At 54.2% G+C, this 19,828-nt stretch overlaps 3 protein-coding genes across 3 annotated transcripts in view; 1 reads left to right on the top strand and 2 right to left on the bottom strand.

The window, feature by feature from the left end:
• The window catches only part of ATP5PO (ATP synthase peripheral stalk subunit OSCP), a 6,178-nt gene extending 5,487 nt beyond the window's left edge, over positions 1–691 (bottom strand). Inside the window, 1 exon segment of the mRNA XM_066599009.1 lies at positions 559–691. Coding sequence (XP_066455106.1) covers positions 559–588 — 30 coding nt within the window. The 5' untranslated portion in view covers positions 589–691.
• A 3,348-nt stretch (positions 692–4,039) lies between these two features.
• SMIM11 (small integral membrane protein 11) lies at positions 4,040–9,345 on the bottom strand. Its single transcript, XM_066599008.1, has 3 exons — positions 9,257–9,345; positions 6,448–6,631; positions 4,040–4,205 (listed from the first exon to the last, which is right to left on the bottom strand). Exons 1-2 carry the CDS (start codon positions 9,278–9,280, stop codon positions 6,449–6,451), a joined length of 207 nt encoding a protein of 68 aa, XP_066455105.1. The 5' UTR covers positions 9,281–9,345; the 3' UTR covers positions 4,040–4,205; position 6,448.
• Positions 8,911–15,815, top strand: LOC136625065 (uncharacterized). The gene is made up of 3 exons (XM_066599007.1): positions 8,911–9,083; positions 12,203–12,531; positions 14,258–15,815. The coding sequence occupies exons 2-3, from the start codon at positions 12,218–12,220 to the stop codon at positions 15,132–15,134; spliced, it is 1,191 nt and encodes a 396-aa protein (XP_066455104.1). The 5' UTR covers positions 8,911–9,083; positions 12,203–12,217; the 3' UTR covers positions 15,135–15,815.
• The last annotated feature ends 4,013 nt before the right edge of the window (positions 15,816–19,828 follow it).

Raw genomic sequence — 19,828 nt, 5'->3', positions numbered from 1 at the left:
TCAGACACGGGGAGAGGGCCCCACAGACCGGAGAGAGGGCCCCACAGCTCTCACCTGATTGGCTGTGAGTCAGACTTCCTACTGGACCCTGAGGAGAGCCAAGAACAACCAATCAGGCGCATCGCCTACAACCCTTCTGTGATTGGTTGAGGTCTCAGACTCCTCCCATCGGGGTGGTCATGCATCAAACATCTAGTTGCCCCTTTACCCCTCTGATGGACGCGAGCGCCGCGGGTTTAGACCGGTAGAAGCCGCGTAATTCGATTGCTCTACCGGAGCGGGGCGCTAGAGGTGGCACGGCGCCCGCCACCCTCCGTGACAGGAGGATACTCCTGGGCAGGGGGAATACGGTGACCAGATGACCCTGCGGTGTGTGCGGCGCTGACCGGCCTCGTTACCGTAATGTACGAATATTCCGTAGCAACAGATATAACAAAACCACTAAAATCCGGGCAATACATTAATGCTGAGGCTGACGGGCAGCTTACAGACACTGGCATACAGAGGGCCCGTCACCACTGGGCACGCAGGCGCCACCTTCCCCCCCTCCTCATATACCTTGAAGGAGACCCTGCCCGCCGCCGCCATCGTCTTCTGTAGGTCACACCGGCGCCTCCCACGAGTCAATGAACGTCCAGCGTCGTGACGTCAGATACGTAAAGCGACAGACGCACTGTGCGCCTCGCATTGAATCACGGGTAATGTAGTGCGTGTAAGAGGAGGCTAGGACGCATGCGCAGTATAGAGCCGGCTGCGCCGCGCATGCGTGTTGGGTCCTGGTTGTGCATTATGGCCGGGTTATGCTCAGTGTTATGGGCTGTCAGCTGACTGATTTTAGTTTTGTTGTTTTTATTTTCCATCTTCAGTGTTTTCAGTGTTTTTGTACCGTTATCGGTCGCACTGAAGGCGGGAAGAACCCTGAAATGATTCGCCTTTAACAGCGCACAGACCTTCCATTGCAGCGTCTTGATGCAGCGAACGGCTTCAGACGACCGAACTTGCTTGTTTTTATGTGTGTGCAGATATACGCACGCACTGCGCCGAGGATGGAAGCCGTTGGTGTCCGCCGCTTCGTCCTCCAAAGGCCTGTATTTTGCGTATTTGCGCACCGAGGGCCCCACAGACGTCTGCAGATACGCATACAATATTTGCGCACATGTACGATACGCGTCTGGACCTCGTTAGGCTGAACAGCCTCTTAAACCTCGCAGGGGGAGTCTCGCACGTGCGATCTGTCCCTGCGTGCGCAGAAGCTGCAGCGCTGTACGCCGATACGCCCGCTGATCTCCCTCATCACACCTCTGTGTAGGCGGTGCGCTGCAGCGCTCACTTGTACACACGGTGTTGTGTTCGGCCTGATGGACGCGGCTGTAACGCGGCGACATGTTGGCATCGCAGCGTTCCGCTGTAAGTGACCTCTATTACAACTATGGCGCTGCGGGTCGTGCGGACGCTTCTGGACGCATTACAGCCTTCTGAATTAGAATCACGCAATTTATACCACACAATGCAAAACTGCACAACTTGAAGGGGCGGCCCGCCTAGACAACCTACAGTCTGAAAAGGACCCGCTGGTGACCGGTGTGGCGGTCCAGGAGCCGGAGGCCATGACAGCCTATATGGCCAAAGATGCTGTGGGCGGCCATACTGGGGTCAGACGTACTTGTGTCACGTCGCAGGGACAACAAGGGGTTAACCACACCGTCTTTTGTTGCATCCGTTTTACATACGGACCGTGGAAGTGCGTCCCACCTGACCGCGGACCCGGACCTGGAGGAGCATACGCGCATCTGATGCTCCGCGCTCGGGTCCAGACACGCTTGTGAACTCCATAATCTGCATGGCGCAGTGCCAACCAACAGCGGCAGGTCAGGCAGCGCTCCTTCATCTGATCTTCGTCCGCTTACCGCTATCTTTGGTCAGCTGTCGCGCCATTGATGGTTCCCTCACGCTGAGATCACCATTATGCTGCGAGAAAATCGCAATTGTGTTCAGGCGATTTTTGAGCGTCGGCTGCGCTGAAGTGAAAACATCACAAATGTGAAGGAAACCACTGAAAAGCGCCGGTGTCAGAATTCAGCATTTTCACTCACTCTCGCATCACTCAAAAATCATGTGATTATCTTGTGTGTGAAGGCGCCGTTGGGGCTTATTTACTGAGTATACATCAGCTGGCGCTCTCACGGGCGGCTGATATACGCTTCCATCTTCCCCCCTTCACCGGCTCTCTGCCTCTCTCCTCCACTCCAGCTGTTTGCAATGTGAGGGGGCGGAGCTAAGCTCCCATCCCTTGTCTGCAGCCAGGATTGGAACTGGGCGGGACAGAGTGGAGCTTAGCTCCACCCCCCATCCTGCCCCTCCCATTGCAAACACCAGAGTGGAGGAGAGAGGCGGTGAGGGGGAGGAAGTGCTCAGATGGAAGCGTATATCAGCTGGCCGTGAAAACCTGACCGATATACGCCCGTGTAAATAAGCCCTCAGGATGTTGCACGCTGGCAAAAACATGGCGGCTGCTTGCGATTTTTTTAGCGCGAAAGTCATTAGGAATTTCTAATGTTAAAAACGCATCACATGAAAATCGCAAATTTGTGCGACGCAATAAAAAGGACAATTCTAATTGCCAAAGGCCAAACAATCCCCGTGGGTAATATCCGCTACATATCATCTAAATACTGTATTATTCAAAGAGACGTCATCGAATAAATTTAAAATAAAGGGGCAAATGGCGGCGGCGCGATGTGAGCGGCGGTCATCACTATCGTGTGTAACTGTGCAGATCCACTATAACACGGGCCGGGGGGCCAGCCTCCACCAGCTGATGTGGAGATTAATCAATCAGCGCCACCAAAACCCTATTGAAGTCTAACCTATAGCCCCCCAACATGCTTCACCTTGCAGCGTCCTCGAGGGGAGCAACACCCAGGGCTGTAGTGAGCCGAGCGCTGGACTGATAACCGTTAAATAGCGGCTCTGCTAAACTCCCTCTCCACCCCTCTGGCTGCCGGCAAGGGACGGGGCGGGAGCTTAGCAGAGCTAGAGTGCTAATATCCCACGCTGTCCCGCCCCCTCCCTTTACGGCAGCCAGCAAAGGGCGGAGAGGAAGTTTAGCAGAGTCACTGCTAAAACTCCCTCCCCCTCCTTATTCCGGCAGCTCTCATAGGTGTCTATGGGACCGGTTGGCGTATTCTAGCAAAAGATCGGTCCAGACCTATCTCTTCCGGTCAGCGTAAAAGCGGCCGGCCGAAATGTGCACAGTGCGAGCTATCTTCCGGCCCGCCGATTTTACGCCCATCTGAACAAGCGCATTGGATCCAGCGCTTCTGATGGTCACCATTTTTGGCCAGCATTTTTCTTTGGGGCAAAATAGCTGCAATAAAACACCGCTGCGAAGGAGCGCTGCGAGAGAGGAGCAGCCGACCAGCGGGAATGTCTATATTCGCATAAACGAGCTGATCGACTGACGATTGATTACTGGCTGATCGTTAGCGCAGCCTGATGATTGGACAGACGTTGCTGGCCCCGAGTATCTGCCATTGTAAAAGCCCATCATCTTGTGTGATCAGAGGGGCATGAATAAACCCCTGCCATGTGCCAGGAGGGTATAGGGAACCTTTAGAGGTTCGGCGCTCGCAGCCATTAAAGTGGCCAATTACTGTAACGAGCTCTATATCTGCTCATTCCCTGCGCAAAAGCACAGAAAAATAGAGCGTGGAGTATTTTTTTGCGTGACTGAAATGCGTAAAATACGCGCCTGTGAACAAACCCATTAAAATCCATGGATTCTATTCTCTGCGTACGGCCGGCGCAAATTGTTTGTGCGTAAATGTGTGCGAATACATCCTTGTGAATAAGCCCCAACACGCGCACATTACAGAATGCAAAACCACAATCTGATGTAAATGGCGCAAACATCTGCAGTGAAATCGGACATTGATGGCACACAGCCGTGTGAATAAGGCCCTCGTGTTTCGTTTTTTTTGCGGTCATTCGGATCCATTCGCGGAGGGATGCTCGCCGGCTTCACATCATTTACTTTAGATACATTTGAAAATATGTTTCCATTTATTATTAATCTGTACAAAGTGATCGTAAAAACGTTACATGAAGCAATAAGTTACTAAGAGTCCAGGAATTCTTTATTAGTTCTGTCTTCTATCCATCCGGGAAAAGTCCTGATCGCGGTCCATCCATCACAGAGGCCTAGCCTGTAGAGGGAAGACAGAAGTGATTACCCCGGGTGCAAAGGGAAGACAGAAGTGATTACCCCGGGTGCACTCGAGCTGTCACACTGCAAAACTTCATCCCTACAACAACATCATCCGTCCCCTGAACATTCTGCAATGTCTCAGTAATATGGTGGGGAGAGGGGCGCCCCAACAAGGATCTGCGGACTAATGTCCAGTTGCGCTTGTTTCATGCGATAGCCTGCAAAAAGATAATGTGTGCTGCCACCTAGTGGAATGTATACAACTTGCTGTTGTGTGCTGTAACGCTCACCCTGGGGGGGGGGGGGGGGGGGGGGGGGGGGGGGTCGGCTGACGCCAGAAGTCTATTGGTCACCTGGAAGGAGAGCAGCAGATGTCTGTGTCACAGTGAGACGCGCTCTTCAGGCTTCCAGCCCAGTAAATGCTGTTTAGGAGCTCGTGCCCTGATGGCACCCAGTGGGCGCGCTGCCCTGCATTACTACCTCAACAAGGGGGGTTTTGCATACAGAAAGAGGAAAATGAGTACCATCCAGCGTGTTATCAGCGCTCAGTCCTGCATCTCTGATGGTACGGGGTGGCATTAGTGCCTATGGCACGGGCAGCGCACGCCATCAAGGTAAGGCCTTGTATATTTCAGATAATGCTAAACCCCATCCTGCATCCATCACAACAACATGGCCGCACAGAGGAAGAGTCCGGGGTGAAGCGGCCGCCGGCAGTCCAGACCGTCCAATAGGAAACATTTAGTGGATTATGAAAGGAAGAACCCGGCAAAGACGAGCGAGGACTGAAGAGCAGCTAGAATCCTCCATCAGACAAGAACGGGACATCATTCCCTCCCAAAACTCCAGCAGTTGGTCTCCTCACATCCAGAGAAGGGAATGCTTACACAGCCGTAGACTCGGTACCAATTTATAGCAACCTTTGACACTGAGGACCGGAATGAACCTCGGAGGGGGCTGCTTACAGCAGTGGAGAATATGAGAAATCTGGACAGAGATAACACACTGGCCTGGTGACCCCCTAACACCAACCTAAAACTGTCACATTCCTATCAGTGGACTTATTAAGTATTTACTCCTCTGCTCAGCCTCTTCTGGTATTGTTTTAAAGTGCAAATTAATCTCTTGCGGAACACACACGACACACCTGAGGAAGGACCCTGAGTAGGTTGGAAAGCTCGCTATGACATCATGTAGTTTTGTTAGCCATTACAAAGTATCGTATCTACAGGATGACTTGGTTTCTCTCGCTGGGGACGGTCACATTTTGCTCCACTGGTGACACCGGCCAAACGTTTTTTGTTTTTCAATGAATGCAGGAATGTCTCCCCCCCCCCCCCCCCCCCCCCCCCCCCCCCATCCCACCTCTGATCTGTTCTACTGGGAATACAATCTGGTTGGATGAGACTCCCAATCGTTGCTTTCTAGGGATGAGCGAGTATACTCGCTAAGGCACTGCTCGCTCGAGTAATGTGCCTTAGCCGAGTATCTCCCTGCTCGTCCCGAAAGATTCGGGGGCCGCCGCAGCTGACAGGTGAGCTGCGGCGGGGAGCAGGGGAGAGCGGGCGGGAGATAGAGATCTCCCCTCCGTTCCTCCCTGCTCTCCCCCGCAGCTCCCCGCCCCGCGGCGGCACCCGAATCTTTCGGGACGAGCGGGGAGATACTCGGCTAAGGCACATTACTCGAGCGAGTAGTGCCTTAGCGACTATACTCGCTCATCCCTATTGCTTTCTTATCTTTATATTTGATTACATTGTACACGGCGGCCCAACATTTTTGGAATTGTGGTTGTACCCGACGACCGCCCATTACACAGAACAGGCACTCCGCCATCTTGCGTCCCCCGACTTCCTCATAGACTGTAAGCTCTTGTGAGCGGGACCCTCCCCGCTATTATTAGTCTAACACTGTATGTAATGCCTGATTATGTACCGCGCTGCGCCATATGTTGGCGCTATAGACATACAGATTAGGATTGGTATTACTCTGCTGATTTATGGGGTTTGAGGTGCAGGACTCGGGGGATGGGCTGATCCGCCGGGGGAGCTGCGGCAGCCTGACGTTTACCCATCGGATGACCATTCACATGAACGGCCACCCTGTAATAACAGGACAGCGGAGGGTCCGCCAGGATGGAAGCCCTTCTTATTGGCGGAGGGCGGTCCTCAGCTGAAGGCTGCGCTCTGTGACCAGGGGAGGCCATCTTTGCACAACCCCTTGGTTATGGAGTCGTGGCTCACCTCAGTCGTCCTTCTTCTCGCTCTCCTCCTTCTCCGCCATCATCTTCAGTCGCTCTTCTCGCTCGCGCTTTAGTTTGGCTTCGATCTTATTACTCTGGTAAATCTTAACGCCGGCGAAGGCCAAACAGAGCAGGACGGTCTTCGCTGCCAGGATGTACATCAGCAGCGGGAAGTTGTCCAAAGCCTGAAACCAGAAAGCAACGCGACACTGAGCGCTGGTGACAACCGCCGCCGGCACGTTACACGCAGGTTCGCCGACTGGTTGATTCCAGGCTGACAGTAAGGCTGCATCCACACGGCGAGCGCGATATGGAGCCGAGATGCACGGCCGGATATTGCGCTCGCCAGCGAGTGGTTTTCACAATGCGGTCTGAGTAAAAATCGCATCGCTTCTGTGAAATTGCGATCTTCAAGCCCGTGAAAGTACTGCAAGTGTTTATCATAGACTTCAAGGGGAAAAACTGCATCGCACTCGCATGGCACGGTCCCACAGGAAACAACGGCGATTCCTCCTGCGGGAACGCGCAAAAATAAAAAAATCACTCGTCACTAAATGTGATAAAAAGGATGGATGACTCATTCAGGCCAGTTTTACACATTGATGCGCATTCTACAAGCGTCCCGCGAGTATCTCATCCGTGTGAATAAGCACTAAAGCTTGGATACCTGCGGGAGATCCAGCCGCGCGAACGGCTTACGTGTTTATGAGGCCGAAGTTTAGCTTGAATCTCCTGTGAGCGCCATTCACAGCGGCGGCTTTTGGGAATGTCTAATAGCGATGCCGTTTACATAAGATGTTATTGTGTTACTTCACGCTGGCGAGGGCGGCATCGGGCAGTGATATCGCCCTCACCATGTAAACCCGAGTGTGCGGCGCCTTCATCTGAAAACAGCTTCGCATCACCGGGGGCCGAAGGAGTCCCCCGGCGCAGAAGTCACAGCCGCGGCAGAGGATCACGGAGTCCCCCGGCGCAGAAGTCACAGCCGCGGCAGAGGATCGCGGAGTCCCCCGGCGCAGCCGCAGCAGAGGATCGCGGAGTCCCCCGGCGCAGCCGCGGCAGAGGATCGCGGAGTCCCCCGGCGCAGAAGTCACAGCCGCCACAGCGGATCGCGGAGTCCCCCGGCGCAGCCGCCACAGAGGATCGCGGAGTCCTCCGGCGCAGCTGTCACAGCCGCAGCAGAGGATCGCGGAGTTCCCCGGTGCAGCCGTCACAGCCACAGCAGAGGATCGCGGAGTCCCCCGGCGCAGCCGTCACAGCCGCGGCAGAGGATCGCGGAGTCCCCTGGCGCAGCCATCACAGCCGCGGCAGAGGATCGCGGAGTCCCCCGGCGCAGCCGTCACAGCCGCAGCAGAGGATCGCGGAGTCCCCCGGCGCAGCCGTCACAGCTGCGGCAGAGGATCGCGGAGTCCTACGGCGCAGCCGTCACAGCTGCGGCAGAGGATCGCGGAGTCCTACGGCGCAGCCGTCACAGCCGCGGCAGAGGATCGCGGAGTCCCCCGGCGCAGCCGCCACAGAGGATCGCGGAGTCCCCCGGCGCAGCCGTCACAGCCGCGGCAGAGGATCGCGGAGTCCTACGGCGCAGCCGTCACAGCCGCGGCAGAGGATCGCGGAGTCCTACGGCGCAGCCGTCACAGCCGCGGCAGAGGATCGCGGAGTCCTACGGCGCAGCCGTCACAGCCACAGCAGAGGATCGCGGAGTCCCCCGGCCCAGTCGCGGCAGAGGATCGCGGAGTTCTCCGGGACAACAAGGCCCAACGCACTGGCCAAGTCGGATCCAGCAGCGGGATTCAACCCTGTGCCCGGCCGAAGACCCCTGCGTACCCGTGTGCAGATGACGCTGCGCCGTCGCTAGGCCATGGCGCAGATTCTGCGGCCCGTCTGCAGTGACAGCCGCGGATCGGACAGCTGCCATTGGCTTCCATAGAAGCCGTCCGCGTAGCATTCACACCGAAACAGAACATGCTGCGACTTTCCCTGATTAGTAGGTGGTAAGTTGGGAAGTCTAAGCCCCCCGTCTGCAGCCCAACCATATAAGGGGGCCTGAAACACGATTCCACTATAACCTGGCAGACGGGCTGCAGCGGTAACTCTTCTATGGCTGCTGCAGCCTGTCAGTGGCTGAGCGTCCTGCGCACCATGACCGGCACGTGACTGCCTGCCGCCTCTTACGGGTTCGGGTAAATATTCTATTTTTGTTCATTTTAGGGCCTTTTAACTTTTTTTGTCCTGGCAATCCCCTCCCAGCTGCCATCATACAACTCATGCGGTTTTGGGTGATTTGGGGCCGCAGCAGCAGGCACGGCCCGGACCAAAAACTGCAGCAAAAGCCGCACGTGAGACGCCACACAGATGTGACCGCTAGAGGTCGCTCTGCAGGAGTCACAAATTGTCTCCAAACTCCGACGCCGCGGACTGTGCTGATCAACGGACACCGGACTTCAGAAAAATGGCCGCCGCTCAGTCTCCCTGCAGACATTCCTCGGACTGCTTCACTAGCTTGGTTTTCCTGATGGAGGCCGCCGGGGAGCCGCACCGAGGGGTCTGCACGGGGCAGAGGATGGCTGCACGGTGACCGGCTGAGCCTCTACTGTGTGCGGAGATGAGCTGCTGGGGAGCCACCAGCCCCGCGTGCCGGTAAGCCGCTGACATACTCCGCTTCTGGCTCGGAGACCCCCCGGTGTAGCGGAGCTGACTTTGTCATGTCCGTACACATCTATGTGGCTTACACCCCCAGCAGTCCTATGTAAGACCACAGATACAACAAGTCACACACTCGGCTCTGCTACATCTGTGGTCTGCGCTCTCACCTTCCAGTTGAATTCGGGCATCATCCTGCTGCTCTCGCTGGTTGTGCTGGGAGGAGCGCTCCTTCCTAGAAGCTTCCGCTGGTTGTGGAGTGACGGGCGCAGCGGCGACAGTGGAAGGCGAGGAGGCGAAGATATCCACACGACCGCTTCACTGGACGGAGAATGTCCTCAGCGCAGCTGTGCGGCTCGTCCGCAGCCGCCGTCATGGCAGCAGCTGGCCGCATTGGACTTGTTAACTTTTTATAAACCATACCATATTTTTCCGTTCTAGCGTTAATATCCCGTCCGCGCGCGTTTATATCGCTGCGTATAATGTAATAATATCAGTAATATTCATTAATTTTGGGGGGAGCCGGGTGAAAAAACATCAATTTTACCGCCGTTCTGGACGTTTTTTATGGATTCTGACATTTTTGCCACATTGTGAACTTTTTCCCTTTTTTTGTGCGGTCGGGAGAACCGCCGCACCAAAATACACAAATCGTACAATGAAAACCCTCTTTGGGATTTTTTTTCTTCCGCATGGCTGCAGTCGGTGACCCGGACCGCGGCCGCTTCCTTCACCCTTCGGGGCGCATCGGACATTTCTGATTACTATTATAGTAATTTTTGGCAAAAAGAATAAAGAAAAACACACTTTGTCTCCGTTTTTCCTCCTAGTGTTTCCCGTGATAACAAGTGCGCTCGGGCGGATCGGCCGCTGCGGAACCAAACCTGCTTTTCTATTTGTTAAAGATGTGCAGAAAAGTTTTTGTATAAAATCTATATGTTCTTGTAGGCTGCAAGGGCCGGTGGGTGCAACATATCAAGAGACCCCGCCGCACCGATGGGCACTGTTGTATTATGTCACCACTGGAATTTAGGGGTGGAGACATAATTCAGCAGGGTTGACATGCAGGTGACGCCCCCAGCTTTTCATTGGCTGTCCCGCTGCCCTGCTGTGTCCGCCTCTCTTTGCTGTCATGTTGGCATGTGGACCCTGCTGTTGGCACTGTGCCATTAGAGGTTTGGTGGATGCAGCGTGCCCAGTATTAACGCCTAAAGGCTGCGGTCCAGCGCTGCTCCGACTGACCATCAACGGCGGTCTGCTGGGCTGACAGTATGTCTGGTGTGCTGCTCCGTCTCCACGGCGATGTGTTCAGCTGCCCCCTTCCTGTGACTGTAGCCGCCGCCACTGTCCTGCGCTGAGATACTGAGGCAATTGGCAGTAGGGTCAGGACACAGGCACAAGGGGGTCCGGACGGAACATCTGATCCCACACAGATGGCAGGGCAGCGGGCTCAAGCAACGTACGGGACGCGTTACAGCAGCAGGTCTGCACGGCACATCAGAGATGGCAGACCAGTGGGGACATGAATTTTAATGAGGACAGTGCCAACAGCGGGGTCCGGACGGCACATTACAGCAGAGACACACAGATAGCGGGGACAGCCAATCACAAGCTGAGGGCGTCGCCTGCATGTCAAGCCAGCTGAATTATGTCTCCACCCCTAAAGTCCGGTGGCGACATAATACAACAGTATCGCGCCGCTGCTGTTAGTTCACTTGGCTGCAGCAATGATGTGCCGGCTACCCATGTGACCGCTGCAGCCAATCACTTGACTCCGATCTCTCCTTGTACACGACCGCCAGTGAAAACCTTCTACTTTACATCCAGAGGCAGAAAACCGATCTTGATGGTGTCCGACCAGTACAGAGGTGCCGTCCCGCCAGCCTCCTGCCCACGGTGGGGTTTAATACCGAATGCAAAATCTCTCAGCGGAATCAGACCCAGTGCCCCCCAGAGACCCTACACTCGCCTGTCCGGATCCGCCGCGAGTGACTAGAGGGCGGATCCCTCTAGCCCCGCCCCTCTCCCCCCGCTCTCGGGGGAAGTCCTGGTAAAGCCATTTAGCCCCGCCCCCACTCTCACCAAATATGGGGAGATATGTAGGAGATCCCCTGTAGCTCCGCCCCCTCTTCTCGCTATGGGGGATTCCGAGGCTGTTTTGCGATCTTCTCCCATTGCTGTCAGTGGGGCCGGCGCTGCTGCCGCTCGCCCCGTTGCGAACAATGGGCGATATCGCAGATTTTTTCTATCGCAGCTTGGCGTGAGTGAACACATTGAAAATCATTAGTTTCAGAGTCCTGCATTTTTATTCGCATCGCAGGTAAATCGATCGCCAGTGGGTGCGGGCCCTGACACGATGACCAGGACGGGTGTCAGCCTCTGGATGTAAACAGTTCATGTTCTAGTCACTGACAGTCAGCAGAGATCTTGTAAAAGTTAGTTGAAATGTATTCAAGCGCAGGTGACATAGGTGTAGACTGACATGTGACCCTTCATGCGTGTAAACTGACATGTGATCCTTCATGCGTGTAAACTGACATGTGACCCTTCATGCGTGTAAACTGACATGTGACCCTTCATGCGTGTAAACTGACATGTGACCCTTCATGCGTGTAAACTGACATGTGACCCTTCATGCGTGTAAACTGACATGTGACCCTTCGTAGGTGTAGACGGACATGTGACCCTTCGTAGGTGTAGACGGACATGTGACCCTTCGTAGGTGTAGACGGACATGTGACCCTTCGTAGGTGTAGACGGACATGTGACCCTTCGTAGGTGTAGACGGACATGTGACCCTTCGTAGGTGTAGACGGACATGTGACCCTTCGTAGGTGTAGACGGACATGTGACCCTTCGTAGGTGTAGACGGACATGTGACCCTTCGTAGGTGTAGACTGACATGTGACGCTTCATGCGTGTAGACTGACATGTGACGCTTCATGCGTGTAGACTGACATGTGACCCTTCATGCGTGTAGACTGACATGTGACCCTTCATAGGTGTAGACCCAGACATCACATGTGACCCTTCATAGGTGTAGACCCAGACATCACATGTGCCCCTTCATACATGATGCACCTCTGTGTAACACATCATCCTCTCTCTCCCTCCAGCTGCGGCGCGGCGCCATGACCACGGAACACGAGATCCAGTTCTGGTTGCTGCTCCTCGGCTACGTCGCATCCAGACGGAAGAAGCGTAAGAGAGAGACGGTCCGGAACTACTGGGTGCACCCGCTGACCAGCCAGCGCTTCTCCAAGGGGCAGTTTCACCTCCTTTATGGAGATTTGCGCAAAAGCCCTAAAAGGTTTTTCGATTATTTTAAAATGTCCGTAGCGACGTTCGACGAACTGCTGGAGAATCTGAGACCGGCGCTGATCCGGAGCGACACCAAGATGCGGCTGGCCATCTCCCCGGAGGAGCGGCTGTGCGTGACTATCAAGTAGGTTGGATTCTAGAATCAAGGTCTCTCCGATGAGTCGCCTGCGGTCACTAAAACATGGCTGCTTCCCTCCAAAAACAGGTTGAGCCCCCCCCCCCCCCCATGAGATCCCTGACCACGAGCATTTTTGGAGGTGTATGTAGCCTAATATGCGTTACACGGGTAGTGTGCACCCAGCATTAGTATGGGGGTCTTATAGGGGTTATACCAAGATGGCATCCCGGTTCATATGCACTATTGGGACATATGAGCATCATAATAGGGAGTCTCCTGCTGGGACCCTCCCTCTATGCCCAAGAGTGGCTGCCATCATGGCGGACTTCCCTGTAACACTGCATTTGCTGCGGAGGACATGTCAGGGTGGCTGTAGCCATATATACACAGCTGAGCTTCCTTGGCGCAACTCCCATGGCATTAGTAATTATTCCCATCTGTTAATACTTCGTGGGGCTCCTCTGGCCATAATGACACCAGTTACTCTCCGTGGTATACTTTCTACTAATGTCTGATTCACTTCAGCTGGTATTTCCCTCCATTCATCCTGCAAACGTCTGGTGAGCTCTCTCAAAGAAGATGCATGCTGGTCATATTTCTTGACCCGACGTTCCAGTTCGTCCTACAAATATTCTGTGGGGTTCAAGTTGAAACTCTGTTCAGGCCAGTACAATTGTGAAACATCCATATCCTCAAACAAACGTTGCATTTGTGAAAAGGCACGTTAACTTGTTGGAAGTATGGCCGACCATTCCCAGAGCATTGCCTTTGTTACATCAGTTCACACTCACGAACTGGCAAAGTTCACATGGAACTTGGAAACAGCGGACATAGCTAATGGACAGACATAACACACTGACTGACAAACGCCCAAAACACGACCAGGCATACCCGCACGCGGCAACAGATGTAATTGGATACGATGCGAGGGATTGGTTTGTATTTTGGCCAAGATATTTAAGCTGGTGAGCCCACTTCCAGGGTCCTCGTTGTCTTGCAGCTCCCTTCTCTAATGAGACAACTTCCACATGAAACCTGCTTGCAGGCAGGGCGATCGTCCTGATAGGGACGACAGCCCACTGGAATCTAGGGAGCTACCTGAGACACAGCAAGACTGAACGCAGCTCACACTAATACAACAGGGATTCGCATACAACACAGAATACCATGCACCCAGAAAAGGACTGTTCAGACTGCACACACTGAAAGCTGCACAGACACACAGAAACACAATAGTTCGCACTGAATAGACAGGAAAGACCAACAGCCACAGCAGAGGAGCTGGTATATATGAGCAGCAGACCCGGGGATTGGCTGGCTGGCTCTCACTGCGTAGAGCATTTTTCCATTGCTCAACAACTGTCCAATGAAGATGTTCCTTGCACCATTGTAGATGGGGAGTTGCATCTTTGAGAGAACTCGCAGACATTTGCAGGATGAATGGAGGGAAATACCAGCTGAAGTGTATCAGACGTTAGTAGAAAGTATACCATGGAGAGTAACTGGTGTCATTAGAGCCGGAGGAGCCTAACGAAGTATTAACAGATGGGGATAAATACTAGGTTGGATTCTTGCTGGGGGGTTCAATTACTTTTGGTAGACCAGTGTATGTTCACCAGACGAGGCGACACATAAACCTCCCCCCTCACTATATACTGTATAACTGGTCATTAAGACCCTGTATTGTGCCTTTACATGCCTGACATGCTGCGGTTGTCTCCTTGACCTCCAGGTACCTGGCCACGGGCCATAGTTTCACTTCTCTTCACTTTCGATTCCTCATTGGAAAAGCCACGATCCGGTTGATTGTTCGTGAGACCTGCAGAGCGATCTGTGACACCCTGCTGAGCGTCCACATGCCGGAGCCGACTACGGAGACCTGGCGGAAGATAGCTGACGACTTCTACGCCACAACCAGCTTCCCGAATTGCGTTGGGGCGTTGGATGCAAAAGACATTAGAACGAAGATGCCGCCCAATAGCGGCGCCAAGCACTGGAACTCGAGCAAACACTCCATCGTCCTCCTGGCCTTAGTGGACAGCAACTATAGGTTCATCGCCATAGACGTTGGCGCCTACGGGACGACCGGGTGTTGTAGTATTTTTAAGAAGTCTCACCTGGGGCGGAAGATGAAAGAAGGCCAATTAGATTTGCCGGAATGTAAGCCGTTGCCGGGCACAACTCGCCCGCCCATGCCATTTGTTTTTGTTGCCGATGAAGCATTTGGACTCACTGAGAATATTTTGAGACCCTACCCCAACAGGAACATCACCCCCATCAGGAAGGTCTTCAACTACAGGCTGATCCGGGCAAGGCGAGCCATAGACAGCGCTTTCGGCATACTGGCCAACAAGTGGCGCGTCTTCTATGCCCCGGTGCAGCTAGAGGCCAACTTTGTTCAAGACATCATCAAGGCCGCCTGCGTCCTCCACAACCTGGTGCTTCTAAGGGACGGCTTTGTCTTCGAGGACATTCTCAGTAACCCGCTACATGACGTGGCGTGGAGCACGGTCCGCGGGCCCGTGAGCGGCATGCTGGTCAGGAATTCTTTTGCGAGTTACTTTGTGTCGCCACAAGGAGAAATCCCCTGGCAGAATGAGAAGATCTAACTTCTAGGCGGACTTCATTGTTTTAAGATGGGGGTTTAGTTAGGGGGTAGAGTCAGCGGACGGGTCATGTGCCCACAACGAGGGTACCAACCAACAGCGTATGTAGGTACAGGCCAATGGACTGAAGATTAACCCCGGGTGAAGGAAAGTTTAGTAAAGGCATGACCGTCATAAACATAGTTGGTTATAGGACTACTTATGGTTAAAGGGGTTGTCCAAGAATGCAGCAAAATGTATCTGCAGAGCGGAGGGAGAAGGCGTTGGGGGCGGGGCTATCCGTGAAACCCAACGCTGCGCCATTCAGTTCGAGTAGGCCCAATGGGAAGCCTGACGGCTAGCAGTGTAGTGTTAGGCTTCACCGACGGCCCCGCGCCTTTCCTCCTCTGGTCTACATATACATTTTTCCATCCTCTGACGGTTCAGCGCCCTGAAATGACGAAATACGCTCACTTTTTGGGCGTAGTTTGAATGAATCCCACCCCTTTTCGTGATCCGGTTCTTGGGATTGTCCCACCAAAATGTGGACTGTTGACCCGTATGCAGCCATGTTGGCATTGCCCAACTGTGTCATGTGGAAAAGACGCTAAATCTACCATCGGCATTGTATCGAGGGACGATTGTGATGTAAGACCGTTTGTAGCCGGTAAACGTAATAAAAGGCACTTCTGCTTGGCTCACGTACGATGCAGCAGAGCCGAGGTTGTTGTTGGTGTAACTCCAGCTGTGGGTGAATACTGTAAGGCGGCTGGGTTCTCACAGAGTGGAATCCCGCCGGAAATCCTGCAGTGAAAAACCGCAGGATTTCCGCCGGAAAAGCGCAGCTCCAAAACCTGTGGCACTTAGCGGTGGGTTTTGGAGCGGCTTGGCCGCATGCTTTTCTGTTGCGGCCGGCGCTACCATAGAGAGCAGCGCGGCCGCAACGGGGAAAAAAATAATAGACATGCTGCGGTCGGGGAATCCGCGATGGATTGGCCGTCCTGTGTGAATAAGATGGTTGACGAATCTCGTCCACATGGCTGGCCCAACACGGGATTAGCCGCAGCACAATGCCGCCCAGAATTTCCGCGGCCAATCCGCCCGGTGTGAACCGAACCTAAAAGGATTCTTCAATTTATATAAAGTGTAATAATTAGAAACCAAAAGCAAACAAGAATCAGCGTATCGGCAGAATATATAACAGGTACGTAAAACCGACCCAGAAAAAGAGGAAGCCGCAGAACAGATCACAAAGTCCCGGAATCATTTACATCGCATTACCATGTGGCATCCGACCCCCGTGCCTCGCAGCCAAATGACAAAAGGGCTGTGCCTGACGTACAGGATATCCCAGACCTCGCCGATCTGAAGGACGGGCCCCGTGTCCCTGCGGAGCTTGCTCACCCCCCATTGGTGATGTCAGTATGAAGGGAGCGCTGGAGGAGCCCGTGGTCAGCGCTCCACTCATCAATGGGACGGACGGAAATACTCAAGCGGCTGCAGCTCGTCGATCTCCGTAGTCTCGTTGAATGTGAGTGGAGCGTTGGTACACTCGCGCAACCAGCGCTCCATTTAGTCGTGGGGAGGGGGGTGTGCAATAGCCCTGAAATGGAGAGGATGGGGGACATAAGACCCCAACTCCCAAGATCGGTGAGGGTCTTACCCGTGGGACCCCCACTGCTCGGCAAGTTGTCCCCCCTGTGGATAGACGATAACTTGTATTTATCGTACAATCCCATTATAGTTATGCTTCTGGTTAAACCTGATAAACTCAACATAAATGGGGGTCAGTTACTCGGGGCTCCCACCCAGGGCAGTGGGAATAACTGAGTGGGCCCATTCCATGGGTATTAGCCCCCCGTCCTCCACGCTGTCACCCGGCCCCAAGTAGCGATGAACTTCCCTGCGATGCGAGTGAAAACGTGTGATTGTGAAACCAATGATTTCTCATTAGCGATGTTTTTACTGCAGACTCGCAGCGCTAAGAAAAATCTGCGCTATTGTATTCACGGGGGCCGGCGGCAGCCTCACTGGGATCAATAAGAAGATCACAAAGCAACCTTGGAATTCCCCATAGAGGGGAGGGGGGAAGCAACAGGGGATCAAGTCATCCTCCCCTAAACCAGCAGGCGGCCCCATCCCCCACGGTCTCCGCTCATTTGCAGGTCCAGTATTACTGCAGTAGCAATACCGGAATATCGCCATTAATACATCAATACTAAAAATACTGAGATGGGAATGCCGCATACAGCCGGGAGCCCCGCGGTCCGGCGCACACATCGCCTGCCATGCATTTCGGTAGCTTTTTTTCCAGAGCAGATCTGCCAGTTATTGTCTAGTAGGAAGATAAAGTCTGGATGTGATGTGACTTGTATGAGGTTGCAAGTCTCCAGAACCCCCCTCACTAGTTTTCACTAGTACCCAGACCCACCCCACTAGTTTTCGCTAGTCCCCGGACCCACCCCACTAGTTTTCGCTAGTCCCCGGACCCCCACTAATGATGCTCCCCGAGCTGTTACCTCACTATTACTCCTGTGTGGCAGGTCTATCACAGGACTCCCTGCAGCGGTAAGGCCTCCTACACGCGGGCACATTTACATTGTGAACTTCTAAACAGGATTCCGCAGCAAATCCAGCCCATAGCATGCTATAGAAAAACACTACTTCCTGCCCACGAGCGGAAATGGATTGCGATTTTCCGCTGGCGAGGAAAGATTGCAGGATGCTGTGATTGGCTGCAGGCTACGCACGACCAGCTTCCCTTGAAGTCAATGGAAGCCATCCATACTGCGGCCATTCCGTAATGATGATTGATACGGCGACGGTGCGGCACATCCGCAGCAGAGGAGGCCACATCATCGCGATGGCACAGCGGTGCCTGTACTGCGCAGGTGCTGCCCGGCACATTGGCAGCACAGGAGAAGACGCCAGGCAGGTAAGCAGACCTGGCACCGGATTGAATCCAGCATGCGGGGTCCGAGCCGCCCGTGGACAAGAGTAACTAAATGTAACAAATACAAAGCATTCCGGCGATATTGTGTATCGGTTAGTTAACAAATGAATTAAACCCGGATTGCGTTAGCCGGTTGGCCCGATCGTCAGAGGATGGTCTGATCTAGACAGTCGGTCATTAGCTGATCGGGCCAATACAATCCCCCAGGAGGCCGTAAACCTCACATCGTCCGCGGCCAAATGGGCAACTGACTGCTAAATCTACATAGAGAATACGACCCGCGTTTATCGTGTATTCGCCGCACATTTACGTCCCAGTCACTATATGGGGCAGTTTAGTCCATAATACGGACCACTATAGTTGGCGGCGGCGGCGATGTCCGGGTACTCCAACGCAAATCAGTGGGGCTTCAGCTCTCATCACGCTTGTAAAAAATCTATAATAATATGGAGGATAAATGCGCCGTGTGAGCGAGGCCGCGGGCCGCGTCCCCACCGAACCAATGCGCAAAATCTGCATGCAGAACTCCCACTTAAAAATGATCGTTTCCCGTGTCCGGAAATGAGGCGTCACTTATTGACCCAAATGCGATTTTCACCATTGAAATACTAGGCGTGCGGATATTAGCAACGGAAAAGTCTGCAGCGAACTCTGAGCGCACCGTCAGCGAAGAGCCGGCGGGGCAGGGTCCGGGGCGAATGTTCTGCCACGTGAGCACACCGTCAGCGCAGAGCCGGCGGGGCAGGGTCCGGGGCGAATGTTCTGCCACGGGAGCACACCGTCAGCGCAGAGCCGGCGGGGCAGGGTCCGGGGCGAATGTTCTGCCACGTGAGCACACCGTCAGCGCAGAGCCGGCGGGGCAGGGTCCGGGGCGAATGTTCTGCCACGTGAGCACACCGTCAGCGCAGAGCCGGCGGGGCAGGGTCCGGGGCGAATGTTCTGCCACGTGAGCACACCGTCAGCGCAGAGCCGGCGGGGCAGGGTCCGGGGCGAATGTTCTGCCACGTGAGCACACCGTCAGCGCAGAGCCGGCGGGGCAGGGTCCGGGGCGAATGTTCTGCCACGTGAGCACACCGTCAGCGCAGAGTCGGGGGGGGGCAGGGTCCGGGGTGAATGTTCTGCCACGTGAGCACAGTCAGCGCAGAGCCGGCGGGGCAGGGTCCGGGGCGAATGTTCTGCCACGTGAGCACACCGTCAGCGCAGAGCCGGCGGGGCAGGGTCCGGGGCGAATGTTCTGCCACGTGAGCACACCGTCAGCGCAGAGCCGGCGGGGCAGGGTCCGGGGCGAATGTTCTGCCACGTGAGCACACCGTCAGCGCTGAGCGAATATGAGGCAGCAGCTAAATCTGCACAAAATGTTGGCGCAGACAACTGCGGATTTCCATTTTTGCATTGCAAAGGGGAAAATTTGTGGTAAAATCCGCAGCGCTCGTCTGTACTATTGCGCATTCTGCGTGGATCCCTCCAGCCGCTCGTGGATGAGGGTCGTACCGTAAATACTGCGGATCATTAACTCTTTGTGTGAAGTTACCGTAAGAGTGTCCACAATAGTGAAATTAGATGGTGACCCCCCCGGGGGCGAGGACTGATGTGTGCACAACACTGTAACACGCGGTACCATATATTACCTCTAGAGGGCGCTGCATCACACATAATACATAATCTTATTATGGGAGTTCTGAGGAACATGTTGTATTATTAACCCTTATTACCCCTAACCTAAAAGACAGACATCTGAGCAATATACAGCCACACTGCTACTGGA

Source organism: Eleutherodactylus coqui, chromosome 4 (genome assembly GCF_035609145.1).
Source record: "Eleutherodactylus coqui strain aEleCoq1 chromosome 4, aEleCoq1.hap1, whole genome shotgun sequence".
Taxonomy (NCBI): domain Eukaryota; kingdom Metazoa; phylum Chordata; class Amphibia; order Anura; family Eleutherodactylidae; genus Eleutherodactylus; species Eleutherodactylus coqui.
This window is presented reverse-complemented; position numbering and strand designations above follow the sequence as displayed.

Excerpts from the sequence above, each read along its gene's own strand:
- SMIM11 (XM_066599008.1), bottom strand. The coding sequence starts at position 9,280 with ATGATGCCCGAATTCAACTGGAAG. Across the intron at positions 6,632-9,256 it reads TGCCCGAATTCAACTGGAAG|GCTTTGGACAACTTCCCGCT; the intron begins GTGAGAGCGCAG and ends TTCTGGTTTCAG.
- LOC136625065 (XM_066599007.1), top strand. The coding sequence starts at position 12,218 with ATGACCACGGAACACGAGATCCAGTTCTGGTTGCTGCTCCTCGGCTAC. Across the intron at positions 12,532-14,257 it reads CGGCTGTGCGTGACTATCAA|GTACCTGGCCACGGGCCATA; the intron begins GTAGGTTGGATT and ends CTTGACCTCCAG.